The sequence below is a fragment of the Eucyclogobius newberryi genome, unplaced genomic scaffold (genome assembly GCF_026437365.1).
Source record: "Eucyclogobius newberryi isolate DKJ021-1_F unplaced genomic scaffold, fEucNew1.0.hap1 SCAF_17, whole genome shotgun sequence".
Taxonomy (NCBI): Eukaryota; Metazoa; Chordata; class Actinopteri; order Gobiiformes; family Gobiidae; genus Eucyclogobius; species Eucyclogobius newberryi.
In genome coordinates, this window is record NW_027315801.1 from 2,727,818 (window position 1) to 2,739,040 (window position 11,223).

At 41.2% G+C, this 11,223-nt stretch overlaps 1 protein-coding gene across 12 annotated transcripts in view; it reads right to left on the reverse strand.

The window, feature by feature from the left end:
• kazna (kazrin, periplakin interacting protein a) overlaps nucleotides 1-11,223 on the reverse strand; it is a 268,056-nt gene that overhangs the window by 17,071 nt on the left and 239,762 nt on the right. For 7 of the 12 annotated variants that reach the window (XR_011927113.1, XM_072448716.1, XM_072448712.1 and 4 more), the window contains one exon: nucleotides 11,009-11,132. Coding sequence is in view for 10 of the 12 variants with exons in the window: in XM_072448716.1 (XP_072304817.1) it covers nucleotides 11,009-11,132 (124 nt within the window). In the remaining 2 variants the exon portion in view is untranslated. Of the gene's footprint in view, nucleotides 1-10,841; nucleotides 11,133-11,223 lie in introns of those variants that run through there. The other 5 variants (XR_011927114.1, XM_072448714.1, XM_072448720.1 and 2 more) reach the window with 3 other exon arrangements.

Sequence of the window (11,223 nt, forward strand, 5' to 3'; positions counted from 1 at the left end):
TCAACTTCCTGTTATACATGGGTTTCAACTTCCTGTTGTACATGAAACATGGGTTTCAACTTCCTGTTATACATGGGTTTCAACTTCCTGTTGTACATGAAACATGGGTTTCAACTTCCTGTTGTACATGGCTTTCAACTTCCTGTTGTACATGGTTTTCAACTTCCTGTTGTACATGGGTTTCAACTTCCTGTTATACATGGGTTTCAACTTCCTGTGATACATGGGTTTCAACTTCCTGTGATACATGGGTTTCAACTTCCTGTGATACATGGGTTTCAACTTCCTGTTGTACATGGGTTTCAACTTCCTGTTGTACATGGGTTTCAACTTCCTGTAGTACATGGGTTTCAACTTCCTGTTGTACATGGGTTTCAACTTCCTGTTGTACATGGGTTTCAACTTCCTGTTATACATGGGTTTCAACTTCCTGTTGTACATGGGTTTCAACTTCCTGTTGTACATGGGTTTCAACTTCCTGTTATACATGGGTTTCAACTTCCTGTTGTACATGGGTTTCAACTTCCTGTTGTACATGGGTTTCAACTTCCTGTAATACATGGGTTTCAACTTCCTGTGATACATGGGTTTCAACTTCCTGTTGTACATGGGTTTCACCTTCCTGTTGTACATGGGTTTCAACTTCCTGTTGTACATGGGTTTCAACTTCCTGTTGTACATGGGTTTCAACTTCTTGTTGTACATGGGTTTCAACTTCCTGTGATACATGGGTTTCAACTTCCTGTTGTACATGGGTTTCAACTTCCTGTAATACATGGGTTTCAACTTCCTGTGATACATGGGTTTCAACTTCCTGTTATACATGGGTTTCAACTTCCTGTTGTACATGGGTTTCAACTTCCTGTTGTACATGGGTTTCAACTTCCTGTTATACATGGGTTTCAACTTCCTGTTGTACATGGGTTTCAACTTCCTGTTGTACATGGGTTTCAACTTCCTGTAATACATGGGTTTCAACTTCCTGTGATACATGGGTTTCAACTTCCTGTTGTACATGGGTTTCACCTTCCTGTTGTACATGGGTTTCAACTTCCTGTTGTACATGGGTTTCAACTTCCTGTTGTACATGGGTTTCAACTTCCTGTTGTACATGGGTTTCAACTTCCTGTGATACATGGGTTTCAACTTCCTGTTGTACATGGGTTTCAACTTCCTGTAATACATGGGTTTCAACTTCCTGTGATACATGGGTTTCAACTTCCTGTGTTACATGGGTTTCAACTTCCTGTTGTACATGGGTTTCAACTTCCTGTGATACATGGGTTTCAACTTCCTGTTGTACATGGGTTTCAACTTCCTGTTGTACATGGGTTTCAACTTCCTGTGATACATGGGTTTCAACTTCCTGTTGTACATGGGTTTCAACTTCCTGTTATACATGGGTTTCAACTTCCTGTTGTACATGGGTTTCAACTTCCTGTTATACATGGGTTTCAACTTCCTGTAATACATGGGTTTCAACTTCCTGTGATACATGGGTTTCAACTTCCTGTTGTACATGGGTTTCAACTTCCTGTAATACATGGGTTTCAACTTCCTGTTGTACATGGGTTTCAACTTCCTGTTGTAAATGGGTTTCAACTTCCTGTTGTAAATGGGTTTCAACTTCCTGTTGTACATGGCTTTCAACTTCCTGTTGTACATGGGTTTCAACTTCCTGTAATACATGGGTTTCAACTTCCTGTTGTACATGGGTTTCAACTTCCTGTTGTACATGGGTTTCAACTTCCTGTTATACATGGGTTTCAACTTCCTGTTGTACATGGGTTTCAACTTCCTGTTGTACATGGGTTTCAACTTCCTGTTGTACATGGGTTTCAACTTCCTGTTGTACATGGGTTTCAACTTCCAGTTATACATGGGTTTCAAATTCCTGTTGTACATGGGTTTCAACTTCCTGTTGTACATGGGTTTCAACTTCCTGTTGTACATGGGTTTCAACTTCCTGTAGTACATGGGTTTCAACTTCCTGTTGTACATGGGTTTCAACTTCCTGTTGTACATGGGTTTCAACTTCCTGTTATACATGGGTTTCAACTTCCTGTTGTACATGGGTTTCAACTTCCTGTTGTACATGGGTTTCAACTTCCTGTTATACATGGGTTTCAACTTCCTGTTGTACATGGGTTTCAACTTCCTGTTGTACATGGGTTTCAACTTCCTGTAATACATGGGTTGCAACTTCCTGTGATACATGGGTTTCAACTTCCTGTTGTACATGGGTTTCACCTTCCTGTTGTACATGGGTTTCAACTTCCTGTTGTACATGGGTTTCAACTTCCTGTTGTACATGGGTTTCAACTTCCTGTTGTACATGGGTTTCAACTTCCTGTGATACATGGGTTTCAACTTCCTGTTGTACATGGGTTTCAACTTCCTGTAATACATGGGTTTCAACTTCCTGTGATACATGGGTTTCAACTTCCTGTGATACATGGGTTTCAACTTCCTGTTGTACATGGGTTTCAACTTCCTGTTATACATGGGTTTCAACTTCCTGTTGTACATGGGTTTCAACTTCCTGTTGTACATGGGTTTCAACTTCCTGTGATACATGGGTTTCAACTTCCTGTTGTACATGGGTTTCAACTTCCTGTTATACATGGGTTTCAACTTCCTGTTGTACATGGGTTTCAACTTCCTGTTATACATGGGTTTCAACTTCCTGTAATACATGGGTTTCAACTGCCTGTGATACATGGGTTTCAACTTCCTGTTGTACATGGGTTTCAACTTCCTGTAATACATGGGTTTCAACTTCCTGTTGTACATGGGTTTCAACTTCCTGTTGTAAATGGGTTTCAACTTCCTGTTGTAAATGGGTTTCAACTTCCTGTTGTACATGGCTTTCAACTTCCTGTTGTACATGGGTTTCAACTTCCTGTAATACATGGGTTCCAACTTCCTGTTGTACATGGGTTTCAACTTCCTGTTGTACATGGGTTTCAACTTCCTGTTGTACATGGGTTTCAACTTCCTGTTGTACATGGGTTTCAACTTCCTGTTGTACATGGGTTTCAACTTCCAGTTATACATGGGTTTCAACTTCCTGTTGTACATGGGTTTCAACTTCCTGTTGTACATGGGTTTCAACTTCCTGTGATACATGAGTTTCAACTTCCTGTTGTACATGGGTTTCAACTTCCTGTTATACATGGGTTTCAACTTCCTGTTATACATGGGTTTCAACTTCCTGTTGTACATGGGTTTCAACTTCCTGTTGTACATGGGTTTCAACTTCCTGTTGTACATGGGTTTCAACTTCCTGTTGTACATGGGTTTCAACTTCCTGTTATACATGGGTTTCAACTTCCTGTTGTACATGGGTTTCAACTTCCTGTTGTACATGGGTTTCAACTTCCTGTTATACATGGGTTTCAACTTCCTGTTGTACATGGGTTTCAACTTCCTGTTGTACATGGGTTTCAACTTCCTGTAATACATGGGTTTCAACTTCCTGTGATACATGGGTTTCAACTTCCTGTTGTACATGGGTTTCAACTTCCTGTAATACATGGGTTTCAACTTCCTGTTATACATGGGTTTCAACTTCCTGTTGTACATGGGTTTCAACTTCCTGTTGTACATGGGTTTCAACTTCCTGTTGTACATGGGTTTCAACTTCCTGTTGTACATGGGTTTCAATTTCCTGTGGTACATGGGTTTCAACTTCCTGTTATACATGGGTTTCAACTTCCTGTTATACATGGGTTTCAACTTCCTGTAATACATGGGTTTCAACTTCCTGTTGTACATGGGTTTCAACTTCCTGTTGTACATGGGTTTCAATTTCCTGTGGTACATGGGTTTCAACTTCCTGTTGTACATGGGTTTCAACTTCCTGTTGTACATGGGTTTCAACTTCCTGTTGTACATGGGTTTCAACTTCCTGTTGTACATGGGTTTCAATTTCCTGTGGTACATGGGTTTCAACTTCCTGTTGTACATGGGTTTCAACTTCCTGTTGTACATGGTTTTCAGAATGAGGAGAAATTGGGACTGTTTTCATAGCGATTATTAATTTAAAACTAAATATTATATCTTTTAAATGGGAAAAATCTTCAAAATGTTGCTGAAAAAGGGTTTGAGGACAACGGTCGTAATTTCTCAACATTCTGAAACTCATGAATAACATAAAACCCGGCCTCCAAAAGAAGGGATGTTAAGATTTTTCAGTTAATTGATCATCTAAGAATAAAAAAAATATTTTAAGATAACAGTTTAATGTGTGTTTAGTGTAATTTATATTCAAGCTACACTCGAAAATGTGTTTTTGGAATAACCATAACTTTTTAATTTAGAACGTTTGATCTCATAAAGCTGTGACAAAGGGAATCAAAGTGAATCAAGAATGTAATTGTTGTTAACTAACTCATTTGAATACTGTGACATTCCTACCTGAGTGTATAGCAATGGTACCAGACACATCAGCATCAGAATAGGATAATCCACCTTGTAAAAGTCCATGTACATGTTTTTCCTGCTCAAATTGAACTTCTTGCTTTCCTCCAGCAGGGGGCGCTCCAGACCATGTAGAGGAGGACTCAGGAGCACTCAAAGTGCACTCACAGGCCTTGCTTTGGTTTCCTGACATCTAAAAGGCATTTGATCAGCTCCGTGCTCTCACATAAGTCAAGTCCACAGAGTAAACGCTGCATTCACTGCCTTTTTCATAGAAATGTCATTTTTACTCAGACAACAAAACCAAACTGACCTTGATCATGTTTTACTACAGTCCACACCTATGTGGAGCCCAGAGTTTACAATAACTACTACTGCTAATACTTATACTGCTACTACTACCACTACTACTACTACTACTACTACTACTTCTACTACAGGCCACGTCTATGTGGAGCCCAGAGTTTACAATAACTACTACTACTACTACTACTACTCCTACTAAATTCTGGAGCTACTGCAGTTATGAATATGACTGCTGCTACTACAACTACAGCAGCTCTGTGTACCACTACTGTCACATGAGGTCTTTTTTCAGATAAAGGTGATATAATAATATATAATCTCTTATTATCTCAGTTCACACCATTTCAAGGGCACGTCGTGGGTGCAGCTTGTGTCTTACTTTGGATACACCAACTTGAAGAAGCGCTTGGTCATTGGGAGGCATCCAAATACACCCGCGACCCTCTGTATCGATTCACTTCCTGGGTCACGGTGCTCGGGGTTTGATGGGAGGTCAGACAGGGGTCAGGGTTAGAGGTCACGGGTCAATCCAAGCCAGACGTTATCGACACAGTGTGATTTTGGGTCCAACGATGTCCAACATGGCGTCCTCTCCTTCCAGTGATTTCAATGGTGCAAGAGCCGTGTCTGAATCCAGCCGTTAACTTTAAACTTTACCACTCAGATAAACCGTAATGCCACATAAGACAGAACAGTAGTGGATAAACAAAGAGCTTAAACTACTGAATTAAGCTAAATATGTGTAACTCGACCCACATATACATTTGAATAAGATATTGATAATGACCAGGTACTGGGACAGCAACACTTTCCTTAGGTTTGATCACATAATATACTTACTTTTACCTGGTTTTTGATATTTTAAATGCGTGTTTTTATGTTTTTATTAATTTATTGTGTCTTCCTATGGGTCTTTAACGTTGCAAAGCACTTTGAATTGCACTATAAATAAATTTGATTGATTGATTGATAATATAAATCAAATGTATTGTAATGTATTTCTGATTCTGATTTCACATTTCATAACACACACACATTCTTCATTCTATTTAAGACGCCCTGTCTCTGATTTGTAGAACTAGTGAAGTTCATTTGACATAGTTTGAGGGTCCAGGCTTATTTTTCATGTTCATAATGCATTCTTAGCATTATTATTCACCGCAAAGAGTTTATAAGCCGTTTTCTGCTAATGCTAACAGCGGGACCCCGACCGTTTGAAATGTTTGCATATGTGAACGCCAAAGGGACTCAAGCTACTCCGGGTACGTTTAAGGTACCTGCACGGCAAAAAGAGGCCCAGAGTTAATTAATTTAGTCATTATTTGTGGATTCAGACACAGTTTTTTTCAGGAGATTCCGTAAAGAAACTTTGGAGGCCATGTTGGATGCTTTGGGATCCGCTGGTGCAGATGGAGGGTCGGGCCAGGGGAAGAACACATGTTAAAAATGGAATCCCTTCAGGCCAAAGTCAGGGTTAAAGCCAGAGGCACAACAAAGAACACAGGACACTCGGGGTAAGAGAGGACAGCCACGGGTAGACACCTTATCCACTTTTATTTTTAAAATATTCTTCCGTCTTTCTCTGAGTTTCCATGCCTTTAAAGGTTCCTAAAACATCTGAACACCTCACAGTAGAAGTATGAGGCCTTTAAATAAACTCTTTCCTTGTAATAATATTAATAATAATTATGTTTCATTTACAAAAAATATATGTCGGAAAATAAAGAAAATATCACCTTGGCTCATAACATAACATGACACAGTATTTGATATGTTTTACCGTCAGCAGGAGGCGTAAGGCTGGTTCAATAAAATAATAGATTGCCTACATTTTCTCACAGTAATAGTTTAAATAAAGTTCCTATACATACAGTGTACAATATGTGCCCAAGAGGTGCTAAAAAGAGCCGTGTAATGAGAGTTATGTCGCCGGTAATTAGTCTGTATCGTCCGTATAATTGTAGTTAACACGTCCAATCCATCAAAATGTCAATATTGTTTATTAATTAAACAGTCACATTTTAGTGTAGGGAATGAAAACCTTGACTGGTGCGTTGCATTTTGCGTATTACAATTCATATTCACTGTATATTTTTCTAGTTTACAATGGACTAAACCCAGTTACGGTCTAAATCGCTTCTAAAATCGGGCTAAACCAGAACAAATCAGATCCAAATCACAAATAACCCAGAACCTAACGAAGTGTCAATAAACCAGAGGCGTTTACACATGATCCATTATCGACAATCTTGACTTGTCATAACTCTCATTCCACAGCTCTAACTCCACACCAAAACGGTTCAACTCTTACTCGAAAAGAAATATTAAAAAAAAACATTTAATCTGATGTTAACTTTTAAAGACAGTGTTATCTTGTGATCGCGTTTGTCTCCTGTGCGCAACAGCAGACTCCCTCACCCTCTGAAATATGAAATTGTCAAAAGAATCCATTTCCTTTGCTCTGAGTAACGTTATTAACCTTTGGCACGGGAGTTAATTGCCTTTTCTTTCCTCTGGCCTGGGAGTGTGTTTGATTTTTAAACGAGGTCGAAAGGTCACTCAAAACGGTTTGCATTTGCTAACATTTTGATTAGCCGTTTGAGCTTGACTTGTAACCTTTCTTTGTTGGCGCTTGAAATGTAGCGCGACGTGCGCCCTTCTGCTCCAATGCTTTTAGATCAAGTGCTTTGATTTTTAGACGGCAGATTTTAATAGGCTAACTTTGTGTGCGAGCAGGCTAACTTTGTGTGCAAGCAGGATAGCTTTGTGTGCGAGCAGGCTAGTTTTGTGTGCGAGCAGGCTAACTTTGTGTGCAAGCAGGATAGCTTTGTGTGCGAGCAGGCTAACTTTGTGTGCGAGCAGGCTAACTTTGTGTGCGAGCAGGCTAACTTTGTGTGCGAGCAGGCTAACTTTGTGTGCGAGCAGGCTAACTTTGTGTGCGAGCAGGCTAGTTTTGTGTGCGAGCAGGATGGATTTGTGTGCGAGCAAGCTAGCTTTGTGTGCGAGCAGGATGGATTTGTGTGCAAGCAAGCTAGCTTTGTGTGCGAGCAAGCTAGCTTTGTGTGCGAGCAGGATGGATTTGTGTGCAAGCAAGCTAGCTTTGTGTGCGAGCAAGCTAGCTTTGTGAGTGAGCAAGCTAGCTTTGTGAGTGAGCAAGCTAGCTTTGTGAGCGAGCAGGATAGATTTGTGTGCGAGCAGGATGGATTTGTGTGCGAGCAAGCTAGCTTTGTGTGCGAGCAAGCTAGCTTTGTGAGTGAGCAAGCTAGCTTTGTGAGTGAGCAAGCTAGCTTTGTGAGCGAGCAGGATAGATTTGTGTGCGAGCAGGATGGATTTGTGTGCGAGCAAGCTAGCTTTGTGTGCGAGCAAGCTAGCTTTGTGTGCGAGCAAGCTAGATTTGAGTGTTTCTTATTCAAAAAGTAAATTTGATTTCTGTTCCCAAACCATATTTATTTGTTTTAAATTGTAATCCACATGAAGAAAAACCCACGTGAGATAAACTATTCAGAATGTGACTTTTCACATTACTATGGAGTGACAAGCTACATCACAATGCTAGCATTAGCTTGAATGTTAGCGCTAAATTAGACCCACTTTTTAAATAGACATAAATATTTTTACCTGGACTTGAAGATTTTTATTAAATTACTCGACCAATATGAGTCATATTTATTTTGTCTTAAGGGCACAAGTATAACTACACAATAAGTGCTATTTTTCTAAACGAATAGCTGCTAAGCTAGTTCTCTTTGGTCGCTTGTTGGCTGTGTGGCTCTGGAGGGCTCTGTGTCCAGTGGACTTCCTGGAGCTCAGCGGATGAAAACACATTGAGTAACTGCCCTCTCTTTGGACAGACACTTGGTCACTGTCAGACAGCGCTGGGGTTCTCATGCATTTAAACTGAAGCTGTGGGAGTGTGGAGCGGGCTGCTGGGGCACTGGTGGCACTGGTGGCACTGGTGGCACTGGTGGCACTGGTGGCACTGGTGACACTGGTGGCACTGGTGGCACTGGTGGCACTGGTGACACTGGTGGCACTGGTGGCACTGGTGGCACTGGTGGCACTGGTGGCACTGGTGGCACTGGTGGCACTGGTGGCATTGGTGGCGCTGGTGGCACTGGTGGCATTGGTGACACTGGTGGCATTGGTGGCACTGGTGGCATTGGTGACACTGGTGGCGCTGGCATGGCGACCGGGATCTGACGCAGGACTGGTTTCGTACAGTATCAGAGCAAATACACAGCAGCACTTACTTTTATTTCAAAAACCTAACCTCTGCTGTGTTGTACTGCAGAAAATGGTCCAATCTACACTTAAAGATTGTTTATTAGACTTTTATAGGACATGTCAACAAATGTGGCAATTTGACTCTTTCCGTTTTTCAGATTTGCACGTCCCATAATACATTATAGCTTATTACATACTGAAAAACGTCCTTACCTTTTGCAAATAAACTACAAAAAGAGTTTAGATATCTTAAATTTACAACGCCTGTGACTTTGCTCTAAACTCAGGTTAACATACAGTAACTAATCGGGAGGAAACCTAATTCTATCCATAATCGTTTACCTGTCCGGGTCCCCACTGCGACCAGCGCCCCCAAAATACTCCAAAAGTACTTCATAAGCCCACAGTATCAGTTTAAAGTACTGGGTCACGTACATGCAGGTCACACAGCGGTCAGGAATGGCTTCTATCTCCACAGCAGATAGAACAGGACGCTGGACAGAGGACACTTCCTGTTTGGCCTTGGATGGAGACGGTGCATGCTCCGTGATTGGAGGCGGGGCCTAGCTGCATCGGTGTTAGCGGTGATGGTGCTGTGGGGGGATGTTGCAGCAGGTTTGGGGGGCGGGAGTCTGAGTGTTGCCCACAGGAAACAGTTTTAGTCATGGGGGGGAGGGACCGAGCAAGACAATAAACAAGAGGGAGTTTTGTTTGGGGTTTTTTGTACAAAAATAACAGGTAGACTCCAAAATAGAAGTAGCGACACGAGAGAAAAGTGCTTGAATTCAGAATCGTGATTTGAGTTCTTTTAATGTATAGCTACAAATTAGGGCCATTTGTTATGTTAAACGTCGCAGTAGCATAAAAGGATGTGTCAGAAACAACTAATCACAACTTTTAAAATCCATTCTGATCTATTTTTTACTTACACTATACTTGTTTGTTTCTAATTTCAAATCCATCACAATAAGTTTTCTTGATTCAAGCTAAATCATCTGAAAAATTGTCAAAACGTTTCTTGCCAACGTTTAGTAGCTTTGATCACGAAAGAACGGAATATTATTGTAATCATGTTTTTTTAAATGGCACAAATTCATTCTTCCTGCACCTATTTTGAAAAGTAAACAACCTTTTATGCTTTTTGAACTTCAGGCAAATGCCCTGGGAATAATCAAACTTTTTTTGATCAAAGTAAAAACAGTTCTGAATTCAAATACGTGCATCTCCAGTAGTTACTTCCTTTTGCAGTGAGAGTGTTACGCATTCAGGAGACAGGGAGACACGCTACAAGCACAATGTTATTTACAGGTTACAGCAGTCCTTCAAGTTTCAGTTTGAGACACAAAAATATGTTTGTTTTTTTGAGTTTTGGGGGGTCCGCACACAGCAATGTGGAGAATCCTTGGTGTTTGCTGTGTGGCCGCGTCCGTATTATTTACACTGTATATCGATATACAGCAGCAGTCCGGTGGTTTAAAGGCCCCGGACCATAGCACTCATGCACACGCGGAGGTCGAAAGGATAGTGGAAACGCTCTCATGTGGTGTACCATCGCTTAGCAACGCCTTTGGGGGAAAACACGGCAAGTGAGAAGGGCTTTAACTAACGTTTTCTAACTCAATTTGAACAAAAAGTGATATTTGCGGGTGCTTGAAGTGCTTGAAGTGTTAAATCGATCATTTACTCATGATAAAATAAACTTCCTTCTCGTCTTTTCTTAAGTCAAGGTACATAAAAACAATATATTGAACTGTGATGTGACGATGTTGAGTTTATTTTGGTTTCTACCGTCATTCATCATTCATTTGAACTTGATATTTTTACAGTTTTCTACATAATCGATAAGTTCCTGTACAAATCCTACTCGATAGAACCACAAAACATTGCACTATCCCTTCAATCTCGCACTCACTCTCTCTCTCTTTCGCGCTCTCTTCCACGCACAGTAGATTTCCCATAATGCCGCTGGGCTGTGGTAGGGCTCACGCTAACATGAATGTACTTTAGTTTTACCAGTCGGCGTCCTCCTCTATGTAGTAATCGGGTGCTGAAGTACCATCAAACAAACCGGGGTCCAGAGACTTGCGCTGTTTTCCTCGCGTGAAGACCCGAGACAGCGAGCCCAGGCCGATCTTCTCCTTCTTCTTCTTACGCTTCGCCTCCTCCAAATCTTCGAGGGACTATGGAGGACGACAGGACAACAGTGTGAGACGGACGGCGAGCGAAAACACAGCTGAAAGACGGATTAGTGTGAAAATGGAAAAGAAGGAA